Source organism: Rhinolophus ferrumequinum, chromosome 7 (genome assembly GCF_004115265.2).
Source record: "Rhinolophus ferrumequinum isolate MPI-CBG mRhiFer1 chromosome 7, mRhiFer1_v1.p, whole genome shotgun sequence".
NCBI classification, from domain to species: Eukaryota; Metazoa; Chordata; class Mammalia; order Chiroptera; family Rhinolophidae; genus Rhinolophus; species Rhinolophus ferrumequinum.
The window spans coordinates 72,886,769-72,908,826 of record NC_046290.1 but is presented as its reverse complement, the minus strand read 5'-3'; the positions used below and the strand labels follow the sequence as shown (position 1 = coordinate 72,908,826).

Here is a 22,058-nt window from a genome sequence, read left to right as displayed (position 1 = left end):
TCCCAGTCTTAGTAGACTGACCTAATGTAGTAAGTGCCTTGTGGGGCCCAGTGGTGCAGCCTCCGTGATCACCAGAGCTGGGTGCTCTAGGTATGTCCCTTGTGTGGATTGTGTGTGCCCTCCTATTGTAGTTGACACTTGATTGCTGTTTGTATATCAATAGGAGGGATTGACCCTCAAGCTCACTGGTTGTGAGGACTGGCTGTGACTACAGTGGAGGAGTTGTTGTGCAGGGGCTGACCCTTCAGAGCAGGCTTCACTTTAGTGGGACTCTGGTGCCTGCCCAGTCCTCCCCTTGAGTGTGTTGTCCTTGGAGGTGGGTGATAACGCTGGTTTGGTCCGAAGCTGGCCACCAGGTGTGCCAATTTGGGGCCTCCTGGGAGGGAACCCGCTGCAGGCCAAGTTAGCCGCAGCCTTTGCCCTGTTCAGGGCCACCTGGAATGAACCACAAAGCAATCTACAGATGGCTGCCTCCTGCGCTGGGCTTGGAGGTGCCTCGAGAGGCCGATCCGCAAACAGACTGGCTGTTACTAGTGCCTGGCTTAGGGCTGCTCAGCCAGAGGTCTGGGACATGCCGAAGCCAGGGGCTGCTTGTTTGGGGTTTTTGAATCTTTGAGAGATTTTAGGCAAGTCCTCAGCATGAGCCAAGGCAGGCCATTTATAGGAAAAAGCCACTGGAAACATCTTGGGTGTGTCCGAAAGTTGGTGTAAACCAGAATTCTCTACCAGGTGTGTTTCCATATCTTGTTTTGTTTCCATTACAACATGTTAAAACAGTTTCACACTTTAAATATCTGATTAGTGTAAAGTTCTGTAACATCTGAAATATCTGTAACCCACATAAAGCCCAGGTAGTTTGTGACTCTGGCCTAACAGAATCTCATTCAGTGAAGCAAGAGGTTGGTAACTAAAACACTCTTAGAAACAATTTAAATATTTGTGTTGTTCCTGAAAATGTCAAAGGGCCACAACAATCAAAATAAACATTAAAATTTCTAAAGTATCTTCTGGCAAAGAATGTGGTGTTGAATTCACAATACATAGAAAACTAAGCAAAGAAAATACAGAACAACAAAACCCTAAGACATTTATTAACCTCATGTAAACAAAAAGTTGTTCAGGAAAGGAGAAATAATAATATCTCACTGCACTCCTTAGCTCTGAATATTGTTTCTGTGGTCATAATTATGTAAACAGTAAATATGAATCTAACCAAAATTATAACTAGGTAGGAAACATTGTGTATGTGTATGTTGGATCTGGGAGGAGGAAACACAACTCAACCTTTATTTTCATATTGAAAGGAAACAGATAATTCCTAAAACTTAAAATTAAGAAATAACAGTGTATTTAGAGATATGGAAGTCAATTCCAAAATAATCACTTGAGAGAACTGAAAAGGTTTATTACTTCTTGGAAAAGGAAAATGAGAGGGGGGGAGAAGAATCTACTGTTTTTTTAAAAAACGAATCTTATGCAGTAATTTGCGAATTAAAGCCAGATGCATATATGATTTTAATAAAATAAAATCTAAAAATAAAGAAAAAACAAATTTTTGCCCAATGATAAATACTTTGACTTTAACTTAACTGATGCTTTGTTTGAATATCAAGATAAGCATTGATTTTTTTTAGAAGCCATCATACTGAGTTAAGTTGCTTAATATTAATTAAATGTCTGCAATGTGCCAGGCATAGCAGGGGATGTAAATGTAAATTAGACAATGATCCTTGCTTTCAAGGAAGTTGTGATCTAGTCAGGAGATGAGATAAATGCGAATAACCAAAATGGAAGACAGAGCAAAGTGCCTGCCAGGAGAGCAGGCTTTCCTGATGCTTTCTTGACTCGCTTTGCTTCAGGCCTTGGGTTAATAGTACAGCACCTCATTTAGGAGTTGCAGGCTTAGCTTCATTCCAGGTCTTAATCTGCTTTCCAGTCTTGGTGATCTTTAATTTTCTAATTTTTCTAATTTTACTCTTACTTATATTAGAACAAATGTTTCTTCATTTGTCAAAAAATGTGTTTTGAGTACCAGCAATGGGGTAGAGGTAAAGGTACTGAAAGGTTGTTTATAATATGTATGTGAGTTAAGAACCAGATGCCCTCTCAGATTTCCTTCCAGACCAGTTCTTTGGGTCAGATACTGTTCTAACTGGAAGGGTGAGAACTGAGGAATATAGCTTTACAGATAAGGAAACAGGCCTAGAATGGTTTAGTGGCTTATCTAAGGGCAGGGAGCTGGCTATTTTCAGAGTCAACAGAGAAGCCAGTTTTCAAAGTTTTTGCTAAGTTTTCAAAGTTGTACCTGTTTATCCTGTACCTGGTTTTGCTAAGCACTTTTACATAGATTTCCACTTTATCACAACAGCTCTGTGTTTTAGGTGTTATTTACTGTCCCTCCCCAATAACCAGATGAATAGTGTAAAATCAATATTTAGTAACATTTTTAAATTTGAGCCTTCCTAAGGTAATGTTCATAAAAACCTTTGAAGAATTTGAATTATTTTGGATTTTAAGACCTTCATTATCTGATTTTCAACCAATTTAAAGCAGTATAATGTGTGAAAATAAACTTAAAATTATGTGGAAATTAATGAACATGTCTTACATATTAGACATGACGTTTGGGAGGTGGAACTAGTCCATGTCATGGGCCTGGTCAGTCTCTCCACGGACACAGACCTAGAGGACTCCTTGGGTTGAGCCTAAATATGAACCCAACAGAGTTCTGTTATATTCCCACGATCGAGGAAAACCTGTTGCTATTGAGTTAAAAGTCATTTACTGGATTGTTAAAAAAACCAAAAAAAAAACCAAAAAAAACTCAAAACACCTAAAATCTATTTTTTTTTCTCTTTTATGAATATCCCCCTGAATCTGCCTAAATGTAAGAATTAATGACCAAACATTGCAAATCATATTGGTTTCTAAGTTTGTGATTTTATAACATGCTGCAAAAAATGATTATAGGAACAACCAACTGAAACGCTGAAATCCATTTTATAGTCTATATTAAAATATATGCAAGTTAAGTCTTCAGGACACTGGAACATACTTCTTTTTATTTATAAAATAATTATCTTTTTGCCACAATTATGTTCTGTCTTAATGTTCTTCATGGAAAATATATATCTTAGTATGCCAGAGAATGAACAACAGATGTATTTTGAGGGATATGTATATAAACTTTTCTTCAAGATTGGTTAAATAATCTCTTTGATGGAGATAATACTCAATACTCTTTTCTATTAAGTTGTACAAGTCCTTTGTACACTCACTAAAGCCACACTAAATTATTTCTAACATCAGAGATATGTGTATAAAGCAACATATTTAGTATGCAGGTTGCACAGGCTCTGTTGCAATAAATCTGTGACTGAGTAGCTTATACAGAGGGTGCGAAAAAAAATGTATACATATGTTAAGAAAGGAAAACTGTATTAAAATTGTACTACTCAATATATGCCGATAACAAAAGATGAACACAAGTCATGTTTACTTCTGCAATTACAAGAGGTGCTCAAAGAGGTTACCATCAGTGTCCAGACACTTCTGGTTACGGCGAACTACTGCTTGAGCAACGTTGACCCAAGTGTCTACTTGTATACATTTTTTTGGCTCTCCTGGTATGTGGCCAATTCCAGGGAGAAGGAGATTAGGATTTATTTAAACATTGATACTGAATGACCTCTGAGAGCTCTGCTGAAGAGATAGCAAAAGGGCCAGGGCTGTCCTTTGTCCGCTGTACTCACCGTTCTCATTTAGCTCAACCTTTGTGGGATAAAAGTATATTTCTGTGAAATTATGCCTTATCTTAACTTATTAAATATTACTTCCACAAATTCACACGAGTCTTTCCTTGGAATATAATTAAATAGGAATCTGTCACTTTCCAACATTACAGAATTAATGCCTGAGCAATTAGAAGCGTTTATGATTTCCATTTTATTTCAATGTTCAAGTCATCCTTTGGGAATAAGAGATGTCTAAAGATGATTATTTCAAATCCTTACTGGATCATCAGACTTAGTTGCATCAGTGATTTAAACAGTCGGGGACGAAGTTTCCTCTCTAGGTGGGTATTGAATTAAGTAAGGCTATATATTGGCAGAAAATTTTGGAAATTAGGAATTGGTGTCTTGTCCCCTCTGAAACACCAGAGAATATACAATTTAGCCAAACCAAGCTTCACTGGGGAAATTAAATTGACTTAAACATATTGCAATTTAAAAACAACAACAACAGCAAAAAACGATTTCTCTTTCTTCCTAGAAGCACAGTTTACCATTTAAGAGCTATTTTACCAATAAGTTTCTTTAATATAATGTAGTTTGAAAATTCCTTAAATTTAAAGTTTTAGGCTCTCGGCCTCACGTGGAAAGGAGCTGGCTCAACTGTGATTGGATGGCCATCAGCTGTAGCTAGTTGGCCGTCAGCTGTAACCAGTGACCCAATGGCCACTAATAAAACTACCGTGGCTACGCTAGCAGAAAAATGGGAGGCTAGCAAGAAGATGGTGGCCGAGCTAGCAAGAGCGATTGCAGTTAGCAGGGCGGATTGCAGCTAGCAAGTGAGGTTGGTTAGCAGAGAGAAGTGGACGGCAGGCTGTGGATAGTGTGGCTCCTGCTGCCTGTATCGCCAACCCAGCCACCAGCGAGAATACGGTGGTATGATTTTCCTATCTATGGCTCCATGGCTGTTCCCTTTTGGCCTCACCTTAGCCTGCGTTCTTATGTGGGGAGCAGGAGCTGAGACCCTGCATGACGCCCTGCATCACAGAGGCAATTATAGATGTGTTTAAGGAGACATGGGCAATCATGTTCATTGCAATATTGTTTGTAATAAGTCAAACACCAATTAATAAGATAATTGATAAATAAGGCACTGTATATTAAAGAATTGGAAATGGTTCAATTAAAGGAGTAGATCTACAATATCAGTGTGTCTATATATCAGCAACATAATGTTGAATGAAAAGATAAAAGCAAATTGTAGAAGGTTATATATAATATACTATTGGTATAAAGAGTCAAACGTATAAAACACTACTTTTATAGGATTGGTGGAATATTATTTAGCTTTACAAAGGATTTATATAATGTGGAGAAATGTGTGTTGTGTCTAACGGTAGAATATTGTCTGACTATAGCTACAAGGAAGCTACTACATAATGTATTTACTGTTGTCTGTCCTCCTGTTTGTAACCTGCTTGTGCTATAGCTTTGCCAGCTTCTTTTGGCTTAGTGTCAGGAATCTTGTGAATTTTGGAAAGCAGATATTAGATTGTATCAGAATAATAAAGTCTGACTGAAGGAAGATTTCATTAAACTGTTGTTTGATTCACCTGATAGGGATCAGGCATTTTCAGAGCAGCTGTTGTGTATCAAGTTCTAAACTAAAGGGATCAGACTTGATTATCCTGTTCTAAATAAGAAAGTAATAGCTGAAAACAATCATCTTTGAATAAACAGATGAGAAGATTTATATTCTTATTAATAATGAAAGAACTCCAAGTGAGAATAACATTGCGATCTTTTTTTACCTTGCAGGTTTGTGAAAATGAGAAATGTGATAATTCCTGGTGGTGGCAAGGGTGTGGAAAAAGGGACATTCTCTTTAATGGCTGGTATCAGTTAGTATAGTGTTTCTGGAAGGAAGTGTAGCAAATAGGCTTTGACCCAGGAGTTGTCCTTCAAAGAATCATTGCAGATATTTTCCAAAATATATGTACAAGAATATTTATTGAAATATTGTTTGCAATAACAAAACAAAATAAATAATAAAATAGAAGATAACTTAGATATGCATCAGTGTGGGATTGATTAAATAAATTCATTTTTTTACCTGATATAACACTATGTAGCTATTAAGTAATTGAGATGGTTCTGTGTGTGTTGATATTGGTCTCCAAGATACTGTAAGTGAAAAAAGAAAGCTGCAGGGCAATGTATTAAGTATATTCATTGTATATATGTATATGTAAATATAAAATTAGAAGGAAAAATAAGTACATATACTATACACAAACATATGCATTAAACAGTTTTTTGTAAGCAATTATAAGAAACTTAAGAGTGATTACCTTTAGGAAATAAAAGTGAAGAGATGGTTTTTACTTTTCATTTTGTACCTTTCAGTACCCTTTATATTTTCTAAACTAATATGTGTTTCACTAGTATTTTTTTAATGCCAGTAGAGTTTATCTCAGATTTTCTGTCTCTTCACCCTCCACCCATATCCCTACTTTCATGGTAAAATAATGCCAGTGACAACAAGAAAACAAGCAAAAATCAACAAGTGACAGAATGATTATATAAAACACAAAAACAATTATGTTTTCAGTGAGCATTGATAGTCACTGAAAAACACCCTTCAAAATAGGTCATTATTAATAGTTATTTGTCTTGTTAGTTTAAAACATGATGTAAAGGTCAGGACAGTAATAGCTGAAGCCAATTGGTCATTAACTGTGGTAATCATTGACCTTAAAAAGGAGAATTGGTCTTCTAAATGATTTTCTGAAGTTGTTAATAACTGTATTTGAAGATTAGCAGTTATATTGTGATGGTGACAAGCGTGCCAAAAGACATTGGCCTCATTCATATGAAAAATTATGTTTTTAGTGTGTAATTTGCAATAGCATTCATCAAAATTATTCATTCTTTCTAAAAGGAAAAAAATTGATTGGTAGCAGTCACAGTGCCAAGGTTAGCATTAATGGTGCTGAAACATCTAAATTCCCTGGCTTTTAAGCCTTTTAAAAATCTTTGATGAGATTTACATGGCATCTTGGATATGTAACAGTTCTTAAAAAGTAATAAGGTCACTTTTTTCTTGTATGTAAAAAATATGTTTCCTAAATGTAGAGGAGAGTTGTCAGCTTTCTGTAACAATTTTTACAATCTCTTAGTTCATTGGAGTTTACTTTTGGGTAAAGGAAAGAGGAGTTAGTTTCTCTATCCTAATGTGGTGGCCGCCAGTTTGACTGCACCATATTTTGTTAAGCTCTGCAGAGTGACTCTGCTGCAGCAGACATGGAGCCAACAGGAACCAGTGCAGAAGGGGTGGGACAAGTGAACACCTTGTGGGTATAGCAACTAACAGATGGGCATTTGGGCAGGAGTGAGGCACTTTGGGAATCTCAGAAATGACTGTAGAGACCGATTAGAGATGCTAATTTCTATCAGTCAGCTAATGGGGAATTCTAGCTCCCTAATTAGGTCATTAAAAACAAATGTGACCCTATGTTATAGTCCCATGCAAGTGAGACTATATTTGATTTATGTAGTTTTCAGACAAAATACAGGTGACAAACTGTGTAATACAAGCACATTATCACCATGTTGCTGAAGAGACTGGCTTTGAGAATTCTTGGAATGCATCTCTCCACTAAACATCTTATATCTATGTAAATTTAAAGTACCTTTTAATACTGAATTCTAACTGTATGTCTTGTTTGGTAATCCACTTATATGTTGGAACACTTTTTAAAAGATTTGATCTTTTAAAAATGTCTGATTTGTTGTATTTTGGTTCTAAAATAGTGAATTGACCCTATATAGTATTCACGTTTCTTTCTCTCTTTTCCTTCCTTCCTTCCTTCTTTCCTTCCTTCCTTCCTTCCTTCCTTCCTTCCTTCCTTCCTTCCTTCCTTCCTTCCTCTCTTTCTCTCTCTCTCTCTCTCTCTCTCTCTCTCTCTCTCTCTCTCTCTCTCTCTCTCTCTCTCTCTCTCTTTCGATTCTTTTTTTAAAATTATGTTTATTGGGGTGTTTCTTAATATATTTTTTAAATTTTACATTTTTTCAATCGATAGGAAAAAATATAAGCAGATTTTTAAAAATTGTTTTTTTTGATGAACTCAAGCAAAGTGTACTTAGATGTATATTGTTTTATAGCACATTTTATTGCCTGGTTTATAGAAGTTATTTTGGAAGAATAAAGGCCATGTAGAAATATGATACTAATTTATATTTAATATTGTCTATGTTGAAGTAATTTCTATTCTATTTTTTTCTAATTTCTAAGAAAATTTACATTTTATTTCTTAATTTTTCTGAACTTATATGAAAATTACTTAGGTTAAAGTAAGAGAAGAAGGTTTACAAAGCCTTATCCATTTTTTTCCCTTTTTTTTTGTATTTGTTTTCTGTGACCATAAGAGTATAAAAGCATTGATATAGAACTTTGGAAAATAAGGAAAAGCATAAAGAAAATTAAAATCACACTTAAATAATTTCACTACCAAGTGACATTTTATCTCCTCGTTTTTTTTTTTCTCTGTGCATAGAACAATGAAATCGTGTTTATATTCTTAATAATTGTATGTTCTGTATTTTCAATAACATTGTATTTTCCTACTTCATTAAATGTTTTAAGAAAATATGATCTTTCATGGCCAATAGCACTCTTTCAAAACATATACACCATCCTTTAATCATTCCCCTATTTTAATACATTTGGGAGTTTTCCATTTTTTCATTCTATAAATAGTGCTGCAGTGAGCATTCTGGTCCACATCTGTCTGCTTTTCTGCTTAGCCTATGGCTTAGAAGTCCGCAGAAGAGCTCTTCCTGGGTTAAAATGTGTAAACATCTTTAAGACTTTCACACTGCAGTTTAAATAAATATAAATAAAAATCATCTAGCACAGTGCCTGGCAAATAGGCACTCCAATACTGATTTTTTTCTTAGAAAATTTGCATATATTTATCATTTCATCCTGATAGGGTTTGGTTTCACCACAATAGGGTTTCTCCAGTACCTTCCTTCTGCCTTTCCTGGATGCATACCTTCCCTCTCTCCCTCTTTCCCTCCTTTACTTCTTACCTCCCTCTCTTCTTTCCTCCTTTCATTCCATTCATTCATGTATTCAGTGAATGTTTATTGAGCAACTACTATCTGTCAGGCACTGTGCTACTGATACATGTTTACTCGGACTTGGGAAGAATGTCATGAAAGTACTTAAAAATCTTCGTTGACCCCTATACCTAGAGAGCTGAATCTGTGTTTTCACATTTGTTTATACAACATGAGATTTGCCCTTTCTGAACTTCTAATTTAAAAAATAAAATGAAACATTTATACAATATACTTTATTTTTCCTCTGCCAAAATTGACAAAGAAAATGCCTTCTTTACATCTGTGCTACATAGCATGGCTTCCTTTGTGAAGGTTAAGTGTGCAGAGTAACCGGACTAGGTCAGGGTGAATGATGGATTTACCATCTTACTTCCAATTATTGTGGGAGACTTATTAAAGAAGGTGGGATTTTATAAGGTGTTTGAAATGTTAGAAAGTACATTTAGTGAGCTGTGAATGTATTTGTCTGACATAATGAAAAATGTATAACCTAATTTTAGGTTTTGTTTTTTAATGATAGGTTTTCTTGTTTAAAGAACGTTAAACATGAATATGTAAGAAATGTTCTATATTCATACATTAAGGTGTTTGTACTCTTTTTAAATCAAGTGATTATTGTCTTTCATTTATGATTAAAACACAGATTGTTAGGGCTTTATACCTTAGTAGATGTTATTTATCCTGGGAAGCATTTTCTCCTGTTAAAATATTAAAGCCTAATCTGAAGTATGTTCACAAACACAAGTGACTTTTTGAAGGTTGTGCTCTTATATCCATTTTCTTTTTGCATATTACATACCAACCTCCCAGGGCGGGGTGTGTTCTTTGTTATTATAGAATATTACACATTGAAATCAAATCTACTCATATATTCATGAGTGAAACACCTTAGTGGAAACCTTCCTTATAATCACAGATAAGAAACTTTGCTATTCTACATATTTCCCTAGACGCTGTATGTTTAGGAGCATTATAAAGCCTAACTTCGGGTGTATACACTTTGCTGTGCGTTCTAAAGGCTTTAACAACAGTTGGGATGCACTGTCATACCCAAGTCCTATTAGAGTAAAGTCATATATCAGATTAGAATATCAAAAATAGAATCCACATACCCTAACAAAATAAAGTTATTTTCATTTCTTTTTATTACCTAGTATTTTAAATCTGTTGCAAAATACAGGTAAACCTGCTGCGTACAGTTAAACTTGTTACTGATATTTCACCAATTCAAAGTCTTATGTAACTTGTATTTTCCCTCTGATATAACTTCAGCCTGGTGATTAAGTATAGAATAGAACAGTTTATGTATTGTCATTTCTATTTCTAATGGCTTGGTGGTGGGTAGGTGGGACTTACATAACAGAGACTTTCATTAAATGCTGATTTGTATTCTGTCAAGTGTAATGATAGGAATGAAAGTTAACTTTGTACAATAATGTTCAAAATGCCAGTTCCAAGCACTTGGAGAAAGAAAGTGTGTACATAAGTAGAGTCTGACCTCTATTGAGCACTTCACGTGGTATGTGCCCAGCACATGGGCGTTCTTTTGGAGTGCTCACAAGAACGCCATTAGATCTGTAGCCCATGTTCATACTTTTGGATAATAAGTAACTTCTTTAAGTTCACACAGCTAGTAAGACGTGGAGCTGGATTGCAACCCAGGCAGTCTGAGTCCAGTGATTTCACAGACTCTTATACTCTTACATTTCTTTTTGAGATAATTAAAAGGTTCAATATCACCAATTTGAAATAGTACAACAATTATACTTAAGATGCTTTCATTCCATATTATGACCTGGCAGTTAAGAAAAGATGAGACAGGATTAAAAGATGTGAAAGATTCAGAACAAGCATGAGGAAAATGCAAGGAAAGAAGCCGAGACAGGAGATAAGGTGACGGAAGGAAATTCAGGAAAGGGAAGGGGACAACCAGTGGCGTGAGAGGGAGGAGTGAGTATTCAGGCAGAGGCTGAGGGAGAAGGCAGGGAGCCCAGTGACATACATCGTAGGTAAGGAAAGGACCGTAGGCAGTTGAGAAGTCTAAGAAAATGACCTTCATCACGGCTGGCTTTCCTCTTGCTTTGTGAATTTTAGCATGCTCTTTGAAATACTAACTAGCTCTTTTTCTCTTCAGAGTTCTTCTATTGTTCTTTGTGTGTTAACCTTTTGGGATTTAAGTTCATTTCATTCGTTGTGATGAAAATTCTTTCAAAGTTAGGTGATTCAGAATTCAAGCTGTGTCTACCGCTTCTATTTTTCCCTGTTTTCTTACATAACATGTGATGCATCCACACAATCAAATTCTGGTAAGTGATTTGTGTGGTAGGTTTAATTTAGACTTTAGTCATACTCCTGTGAACTTCTCTTTATACTCTTTGAAATGAATTCTCCAACTCACCATATCTGTTAGTTTAAAGGTTTTATTTAGAAACGCAATAAAGTTTGACAGCATGGAAGAGACTTTACTTTTAGAGAATTAAAACATTTTTCTCCTGTGATATGACCAAAGACTCAATTGTACGTTTATAAAGCAATTACTTCATTGTCAATTATGTTTACTTGTTACATAATTGATCTCAAATTCAGTGCCCAAATAGATTCTTTGGTTGTATTTGAAGCGCATTATTGTATGTTGTAATGGAAAGAGCACTGGGCTCCCATGTAACTTGGGCAAGTTACTTTAACTTTTCTGTTTCTTCATTTGTGAAATGGAGACTGCACCGCTTATCTAACTGGGCAATTGGACAAATGTATTTGTGTAAGTAGAAAATGCTTTGTAAATATTATTGCTGCTGTATGGTTGTTACATTAGTAGATTACTTTTTAGAGAACTCCTTTCATTAAAGGACGAGCAGATGCAGAATAGACTAATTCTTCTCTTTCATTTAGATTACCCAAATATTGAATTTCAATAAACTAAAGCAGTATTAGTCAAAGAAACTTGATCAGAAAATTGAAGGCAGGTGGTTGAGTCATTCCTAACTTATCATAGATCTTTTTAGTAGGGACAAATATCTATGCCATAAATTCTGGACCAGTGTCTTTCCCTGTCACAATATTTGAATGTGTAACATATAAATCTCTTTTTATCAGCCAATATGACTTTTCCAAACCTTGACTAACATTAAGCAAGATAGAATGAGCAAAAACCAGGGAAGGTCAAATAAGCAATCAAATGATCAGATTCTCATTGGACACTAATGGAATTTTTGACTTTTAGAAAATGATTAGTTGTGAATTTTAATGCCCTTGTTGACAAAGGGTGAGTTTTTGTAAAATTGTGGTAGATTTTTAATGAGATTTTGAAATTACTTTTGTTGGGTTGTTATCTCCATAAAAACTATAAATAGTTTATTTTTCATATTAATTCTCACATGAACATTTTTTTTTTCTAAAATGATAATGGTATTATGGCTGTGACTTTTAAAAGAGACTTATCTTTTAGGGATATACTGAAATATTTACTTATAAATGTGATGTTTTACAAGTGGATGGCACTATTGATGAAACAAGTCTGGCCATGAGTTAGTAATTATTGAAGCTAGATGATGGTTAATGGAGGCTTATTTTACTATTTTGCCTATTTTTGTGTATTTTTGAAATTATTCATAATAAAAAGCTAAAAATTAAATTTCAGTGCCTTGTGTTTCTAATTTACTTAATGAAGCAATTGTATGATGTTAATTTAAAGTCAAAGTCATATTAGTGAATATGAATTCTTAAATAATTCTTGTTTTCCTCATGGTATATAAAAGCAATACTGATTATAGCACTGTACTAAAATGATATCAGGCATGTGATTAAGACTTAGTTAAAAATATTTGGGAAAAGTCTTATTCTTAATAATTTAGTATAATTTTAAATTATATTTTTCCTCCTTTCCATGTGAACTACGTAATTATGGCATATATAGAAACTAATAATTCATTGACTACTGAAAATGTATTAATATAGTAATCGCACTTGTACTAAGAGCTTGTTTAACATTGCTCTTCTTGCTACATTGTAAGTTCTATGAGTGTCTGTCTGTCTCAATCTTTGTATGTAGCACAGTACTTAACGCATAACATGTGCTCAATAAATATAGTTGTCTGACCATGGTTTAAAAGAAAAGTGCATTAATGTAATCTTCTTTCAGATTTGTTTTTAAAATTTTCTAAAAATGTAAAATTTTATTAAATGAAGAGTATAGCGATGAAGGTCTTACTGAAATGTTTAATAAAGCAAATTCATGCCAAGTGTTTTGTCTCCATACTTAACTGTTTCCTTTTATGGGACAAGTGTTCATTTGTTTTGTGTTTTTGTAATACTATTCAAAGTAGATGGCTTTTTAGTGCATTAATTGTAAGTGTACATACCATTCACCCTATGAAAGATACAATACTGAAAAGCAAAGGACTGTGCAAATGAAAAAAGAATTTTTAAATAGCTTTTGAAGAGTTAAATAAACAAATGGGGAAATTTTATTGTGTTCCATTTTTAAAGCTCCATATGTATATAATGGTATATTTACTGGATAGTTAAATAAAATTCTTTCCACTTGGGATTTTTATAATCACAGTGTTTCACATGCTCTTTGTCAGTTGTCTGATGTGGGTGCTCTCTGACTTGGGCGTGAGGCGAGGCCTAACCGAGGCACCCCTTGGTGTGGTATACTGCTGTCTCCTAGGAGGTGAGCCCTGCTGCAGACAGAGCCTCCTGGCCAGCCTTTCTGAGGCCATGATATGCCTTTAGCTGGTCCTGTGATACTTGCTGGACTTTGAAGTACAATTTTCCCTTCATCACCCTACCCTAAGAGGCTTTAATGAATGGTTCCATTAGTTATAGGCTTGTAGTATGTTGGAACCCAAGGGACCTTATATTTTTAAAGCCCTACACTTGCCATGTTACCAATAAAATAGATTCACTTAATATAAAGTCATAACTATTCTTCCTGGCTTTACTCCCTCCATAATCTTTTTACTCTTTTTTGGTTTCAGATCTAGTCAGAAGGCCTTCTTGGGAAACTGAACTGAACTAATCTGGGAGGCAGGGTATAGACGAACATGTTCCCAAGGATCTCACTGGTAGTTGTGGAAGCTAGACCTGTTCACATCCCAACCTGTAGCCTCTACCTGTACCTTATATTCATACTGCATTAGTATTTAACAGGAGGTGTTGTGCATATAGTAGTTACTCAAGTATTGGTGGGATTGAAGGGATTTAAGAGACTAAGCAACCCCGAGTGAAACAAGCCCTTCATTAGGCACACTATAAACGTGCACTTTTTATTTTTAAAGTTATTGCCGATTCAGTGGCCTGGGGTAGCCATTCACTACCAGGGGCACTTCTATCCTGTTTTCCTGAACCAATAGCCCATTTGTGTGGTTAACACCTGCTGCATGGCAGAGGCGATACTTGGACAACTAAACTCTATTCCAGCTGAAACCTGCCCAGAATCCACATGGCTCTTCTAGTCTGTTGAGTCTCTCTGAAGTGCAATATGTGGCAGTGATTTTGCTGCTTGGTTATAAAGCTCAGTTAAAACCTAGCCAGAGCAGGTTGCTTCATGCTGGCTTTACTTTGCATTCAGAGGGTGAGGGTATCCCATAGGCCCACTGACCCCTCCGAATGCAAGGCATGAAAAAGGTAATCAAAGGTTAGTGTTCTTCCTGGAAAATTCCCAAGGAACTAGGCTCACTATGCCCTTGATCCCTGTTGCTCTTTTTCTGTAGAGGTGGAAAGAAGGCCTTGAATTGGTCTGAGGTCCTGAGTGAGATTAGGTAGTCTCCCTACTAATTTCCTCACATTAGTTTTCCAGGTCACTCCAGAATCAAAGTGCTGCTATTGCTTTCTTTGAAAATCCTCTCTTTTCTTTCATGAAGCCATTTATCTTATTCTTAGCCACTGCTTCTTTGTGCCACGTGGAATCAATTAGATCCACAGTTTAAATTTTCTTGGCTGTAAAAAGGATTTATGTTTCAGTATTGAACCAACGAGTCATTAACATGCATCAGCACAGTTCTTCATTCATTCATTTTCACTTTTGGAGCTCTGTTGTGTGCCAGGTCCTGCGCCAGGCACTGGAGCTAGAGCAGTGAATGAGGTAGATGGGAAGACCACCTCACTGTGAACAAGGAGAGAAGATGCTGGGAAGGACAGGGAAGAGTCAGCTCACGCAGAGCCTTATAGGTTACAGAAGGAGTTTGGATTTTATTCTTAGAGTAATTGGTACCATTGGAAGATTTTTAATAGCAGTCTGATTCTGATTTCTGCTTTTTGAAAGATCACTGTGGCTTGATGGGTGGAGAATAGATTTGTGGTATCAAGAGTGTCAGAAAGAGGTCCAGTGTGCAAGTTATTGAAGATGTCCATGAGAAGGATGACATATCTTGGACCATGGTGGTCTGTGGTGGCAGTAGAAATGGCAAAGAGATAACCCCAAAGTAGGCTCAAGGCCATCTTCAGTACTAATTTGGAGGGTCTCATTAGCCATGGTGGTTAGATTTAGTCATGGGACTGTTTCTGGATTGATTTCATATGAATCATTACAGTAACTTAATAAAAATATAATTTCTGGGCCTTGAATTAGTAGGTTTGAAGTCTAGGGGAAACTTTCAAAAAAAGTTTTCTGAGCATTGTCAAGAAATACTCTTATATCGTTTAGTACACTCATGTAGGATTAAACAGAACAATTCTCTAACACCAGAACTATAAAAATGTCCAAAGATTGCTGTGGGGACAGAGTCCCAGAGAGCAATTTCCAGGCTCTTGGCCTCACGTGGAAACGTGCTGGCTCAGTTATTAGATGGCCATCAGCTGTAATCAGATGGCCATTCGCTGTGGCTGGGTGGCCAGCAGCTGTTACCGGTTAGCCATTAGCCACTAATATAATAACTGCCGTGGCTACGTTGGGAGGTCGTTGGTTGGCAGAGAAGTGGACCGCGGATTGCAGCTAGCAAGTGGGGTTGGTTGGCAGAGAGGCGATGGCAGATTGCGGATCGTGTGGCTCCTGCTTCCTGTGTCTTCAACCCAGCCGCTATCGAGAAATAGTGATATGAACCCCCTCCCCATGGCTCCGTTGGTGTTCCTTTTTGGCCTCACCATTTCCTGCGTTCTTGTGAGGGGAGCGGGACCAGAGACCCTGCATGACAATTGCACCAGCAATTAATACTACAAATTCCTTTTCTCCCAGATATGTTAACAATCATTCCCCAAAAGTTAATCTTTCAGCGCAGATTATGAAATGCTTTCATTGACTCAATTTTTATTCTGATAAACATAGATTCTCTCCTACTGTGTTCTAAGAAACTTTGTCTTAAAATAAGAAAAACTTGCATCTCTTTATTTAGAATCCTGAAATTTATGTAAAAGCTTCTCCTATCCTTTTTTTCTTTCATTTTAATCCTTTCTAGGTAAAAGGGCTTTCTTGGATGATCAATTTCTACTTCTGTGGTTTCATAATTCACCACTATTAATCCAGCGTCTTCAACACCTGTGAATTAGGTGACCACAATCCTGTCCTGTGATTCCCTCTTTGGGGAGGGTTCTGAGGATACACATGACTGTCACAGCTTTGGCACCACAGCCATTCTATCTTCAGCAGATGAAAATGTAATCAAGGTAGCACGTCCCTTAGAAAATTATTTAAAAAGTGGATCCATTTTTGCCTCCATCCTTGCTACTCTACTTTCTCTGGGGCTGAGAGGAGGGCCTTGAATTTTCATTTGCATTTAAGTGAGATTAGCACTATAATTTATGTAAGGTAAAGAGCATGGGTTTCAAAACGTAAAAGACCAATGCTTAAAGCCCCACGTTGCCACCTGCTAGTGGTTTGATTTGGGGGAAATCAAATTCTAATGGGCTTATTTTAATCACCTGTTAAATGAGGGTAATGCTGCCTCCCAGGGCTGTTCTGAGGATCCCTGAAGATGCCTAGGAGAGCAGTGAGCTTGGCACACAGTAAGGCCGTAGGAAATACAGTCATTTTTATTATGTAGCTGTTTTTATTATCTACTCCTTCAGATCTTTGGCTGCTAGCACCGCAAACCTCAGCCCAACTTTAAAAATGGGTAAAAAATTAAACTTACATTTATCACCTGACTCAACAATTTCACTCCTGGATACTTACTCAAGAGACATGAAAATATATGTCCATGCAAACACTTGTATGTGAGCTGTGTCCAGAGACTGAGTCTTCAGATTCGGCAGTTCCACAGTTCAGAATCACATTTATAAACAGTAATTCTCCAAGCAAAATTAGTGACCCTGCACTGCTTGTCTGGTGTTCTTTCTCTTTCTTCTAGCCACGAGTATTTTAGTCCTATATGGTCATTTTCGCCACACTATTACTTTTACCTGTTTTAGAAGTTTCTAGGCCTATTATTTCTACCTCCTGGAAAGGTATCACTTCTTTCCCTATGTTTGATCTCGCAAGAAACCACCCTCAAGAGGTTTCTGATTGAATGTAGCTCTCACGAGCTTGTGAGAACCAGCATCCTCTTCCTCGTCCTCTTTGCCTCTTGCATTTCTGGTTTTCATTTGCTTCTGGTTTAACAACTCAAGAAGGTTCCTTAAGACTCACAAACTGAAGCTCTACGAGAATTGTGTGGGTTTATATTATTCAGACTTTTCATGGTTCTCTCAACTCTGAAGACACAGTAGACTCCTTGCCACCAATGTGTTTCCCCATTGTCACACTGAATGCACCTGCGCGCTTTCATGCAGATATAAAAGTGAAAGTGTCGTTTGTCTTTTAGAATGCCGGCTTAAGGAGATGGTCTCTTCTCTCCCTCTGCTGTGTAAAGAGTAGCACTGTTGAAGCTGAGGTTCATCTTCCTCTTTGTATCACAGCATTGACTAAAAGATCCAAACCTGTTTTGCAAGCCGATCTCATTCTCCCTTCATTTTCTGATGCTGGTTTCTAAATTCTGATCCACATTTCTATTTGCATACTAATTTATCTAGTGCCTGGTTTTCCCACAGTCTCTAAGTACTCCTATGATCCCTCAAGTCCAATCATTCCAGGTTGGAGCTTTAAAATTCCCGCATAGTATGTAGTCTTTTCAACAAATGGTGCTGGGACAATTGGATATTCGTATGCAAAAAAAGGCACCTTCCACTTACTTCACACTATTCACAAAAGTTAACTCCATAGACCTAAGTGTTAGTGCTAAGACCACCATTTAGAAAATGAAAAGGCAAGGGACAGAATGGAAGAAAATATTTGTGAAACAAATATAAAGGAGTTGTATACAAATATATTAAGAACTCTTACAACTCAATAAGACAAACAGCCCAACTTTAAAAATGTGTAAAAAATTAAACCTACATTTATCCCATGACTCAGCAATTTCACTCATAGATACTTGAGAGAAATGAAAATATATGTCCATACAAAGACTTGTATGTGAATGATCATAGCAGCATTTCTTTTCTTTTCTTTTTAAATCAAAGCCCCAAATTGGAAACAATTCAAATGTTTATCAACTGGTGAGTAGATGAAATGTAGCGTAGCTATGCAGTGGAATTCTACTTGGCAATATAATGTGCCAACTATCTATATGTGTAACAGCAAGGATGAACCTGGAAAACATTATGCTAGTGAAAGAAGCTAGACACAAAAGACTACTTATGATGCAATTCTGTTTATATGAAATTTCTAGAAAGGGCAAAACTATAGAGATAGAAAGCAGATCGATGGTTGTCTAGGGTGGGAGCTGTGATTGACTGCATGTGGGCATAAAGGATAAAGGAAATTTGGGGGATGGTGCAATGGACGTGTTCTAAACCTGGATTGTGGTGATGATTGCACAACTGTGTGCGTTTACTAAAACTTAATGAACTATCCCCTTAAAATGGGTGAATTTTATGGTATAAATGATTCCCAATAAAGCTGTGTAAACAGTAGTGCTTTGCTTATGATACAGCTATCCAGTGTTTACTTCATTTTACCCCAAGAAGATGCCGTCGTCCTTTGTGCTTTCAGCAGTTTTTCTCAAGCTTTAAAGTGACTAAGACTTACTCGGGGATCTTGGTAATATGCAGATGAGAATTCAGTAGGTCTATTTTGGAGTCTGAGGTTTTGCAGTTTTAACGAGCTCCAGGTTGAGAGCAGTGTTGCTGGTATGTGGACCACACTTTGTGTGAAAGGCCTTAGAACTTGTTCGTAACCCAGGCTGTTAGAATCTCCTGGGTTGCATATGAATGCATATCTTTGCCCAGAAATTAAATCAGAAAGCTCTTCAGGTGGTTCTGATGTGCAGTCAGGCTGAGAACCTTAACAAAAATGGGATTTTTAAAAAGCCATAATGCTGAAAATAAAAATAAACTTCCACTTAGGTCTCCCTTACTCCCACCTCCCTTACTCCCACCTCACAGTTTAGCTCATAACCTAGAGTCCCTGAATTATCAGACTCTATCGGAGTACCTAGGAGAGTACACTAGCATGCTCTGAGAACAGATTTTAAAATAACAAAATATAACATTTTGCATGTATTGTTTACTCCCTACCCTGTGACGGAGGTACTTTTCCTTTCTCCATATTATAGAAGGAACAAAGTATAGAGAGGTGAAATGACTTGCTTGCAATCACGGAGGTACGGAGTACAGTGGTGTACCTGGGATTTGAAACGAGGCAGTCGGGTTCTAGAGTCCCAGAGAAACAGAGGCTCACCAGTGCCTGCCTCCACCCATCTTTGTCTCTGTCAGGCTTTCAGCACCATTTTCTGGGCTGACCTTCTATCTGTGGAAATGGAGCCAAACCCCATCCAAATCGTCAAGACCCTTTTATTAGTCTCCAGAAACACACCCAAGGCTACGAGTCTTCCTATACCCCACGGAGTTTGGTCTTGCTTGGCTCGTAGGACTCTGTTGATACTGGAGGCTCCCCTGAACTCTCTTACTCCCATTGCTTAAGCGGAAGGAGAAGAAGCCGCCACGCACATTTTTAATTCCCCTTTTTCTTCTCTCTGAAAGCTCTAACACCTTGGACCTGAGCTTTCTTTTGTTCTTAATCCTTAGCTGAGTTCCTTAAAGATGGATATGTGAAAGGCTTGATGTTAGCGTGAGATTGGGCAGGGTATTTAACCACCTGTGCATCTGTATTTAACCTCTGTTACTCCCCCTCTGCCCCCTTTTTAAAATAGAGATTGGTTTTTATTGAAGCTTCAGGCAATTTTAGTGCCTTAAGTATTCTTTTTTAACGTAATGTTTTTAGAAAGCTGGGTGTCAGGAAGGCCCATTTTTAATTTATCAATGGCATTAAATATGCTGAAGCATACTTTACTTTTGAGGGCAGAATTAATCTTTTATCAGATGCACCATGGATACTGTTGGTTTCATTATTTTAGGAAAATGCTCTTGTGTTGTTTTAGAATTAATGCTACCCACATACCTTTATTTTCCAATATCTATTCAGAATAGATAAGGAAGATACAGAGTCACCGATATTAAAGCTAATGCGAAGGAGATGTAAGTCACTGCTGTTTGAAAAACTAACAAAAGTGTTTAACTTGTTGATTTTATCTTGACTGTGAGGAAAGTGAATCTGAAATTAAGCCTCTGATAAGAATATTTGACCTTCTTTTATAAGCTACAACTTTGTGGAACAGTAGAGAAAAATGTTAGCACGATTATAAGAAGAAAATTTTATACATGGAAGTTTGGGGGAGGTGGGAAAGACAAAACAGGAATTGAACTCTGCCCTTTATTTAAATAAAGCAGGGCCAGGTAGAAATGCTAGAAGGTGTCAATGTAACTTCTTTGCAGCACTGCGGCTTCAAGCTTTCACATGCCTGGGAGTCAGTCACTCAGGGGTTTGTTAAAAGTACAGGTTCTTGGACCTCACCCCTCTTGGCTGTGAGTTTTTTAAATAAATTCCTTAGGGGATTCTAATATGTATTGCTTTAGTCAGGGTTCTCCAGAGAAAAAGAATTAGTATGAGGGGGTGTGTGTGTGTAGATTAAGATAAGGGATTGACTCGTAATTATGGAGGCTGAGAAGGCCCCAGATCTATAGTTGGTAATCTGGAGAGACAAAAAAAGCTGATGGTATAGTTCTGCGATACCATCTGAGTCCAAAGGCATAAGAGCCCCGAGAGCTGATGGTGTACATTTCAGGCTGAGTTTGAGTCTGAAGGTAGGAGACCAATGTCCCAAATGTCCCAGCTGGAAGACAGTCAGGGATTGGGGGTGGGGACTGTGGAGAGAAGGAGAGAGGGAGAGAACACAAGCACAATCTTTCTTACTTACCCTCTTTGTTCTCTTCGGACCTGCAGTGTGTTGCTTAAGACGCCCCCACTCACCTTGGGAAGCGCAGTCTGATTGACCATTTCAAATGTTCATGTCATCTAGAAACACCTTCACAGAAACACCCAGAATGATGTTTAACCAAGTACCTGGGCACCTAATGGTGTCGTCAAGGTGATACATAACATTAACCGTCATACCATCCAAATCTGAAGAATTTGAAGCAGTGATAGGCAAAACCAGATACGTTGGATGAAACACTTGAAGGGAGCAACCTCATAAGGAGACCATTGTTGTACTTTAGGAACCAATTGTATAATTTCAATTATAAAACATGTCCAGACTAGGTAAATGTAGAGACAGAAAGTTGTCAGGGGTTTGGTGCAGAAGGTGGAATAGGGGACTGATTGCTACTGGGCGTGGGGTTTCTTTTTGTGAGGATGAACATGTTTTAAAATTAGATATTGGTGATGGTTGCACAACCTTGTGAATATACTAAAAACCACTGAATTATACTTTTTGAAAAGGTAAATTTTATGGCATGGGAATTACGTGTCACTAAACGATACATATATTGAGAGAGAGAGAGAAAGATGATGAAGTGGAGGCAGTGTCAACATATTTGAGATGTTTTCTCAAAGAAGTGGGAAAACGTGGGGTGATAGAAGGGATGTGGGGTCAAGGAAGGATTTTTTTTTTTAAAACCACAAGAGATACTGCCGCATGTTTGTGTCCCGATTCACATGATCCGATGGAAAGGGGCATATTAATGATGCAAGTTGGGCAGATGGCATTTGAGGAGCCAGATCCTTACATTCACTGGAATGCCACCTTGAACACCTTTCTTCACGTCTCTCCCCTAGGTGACAGATCAGTCGGTGAAAGCATTTGCTGAGCACTGTCCTGAACTTCAGTATGTCGGCTTCATGGGCTGTTCGGTGACTTCCAAAGGAGTCATTCACCTAACCAAGGT

The 22,058-nt window shown here is 37.2% G+C and overlaps 1 protein-coding gene across 2 annotated transcripts in view; it reads left to right on the top strand.

Annotated features, from left to right (window-relative positions):
* The window catches only part of FBXL17 (F-box and leucine rich repeat protein 17), a 461,969-nt gene that overhangs the window by 119,651 nt on the left and 320,260 nt on the right, over nucleotides 1-22,058 (top strand). For both annotated transcript variants that reach the window (XM_033110526.1, XM_033110525.1), the window contains one exon: nucleotides 21,949-22,056. In XM_033110526.1, the coding sequence (XP_032966417.1) occupies nucleotides 21,949-22,056 (108 nt within the window). The remainder of the gene's footprint in view (nucleotides 1-21,948; nucleotides 22,057-22,058) is intronic.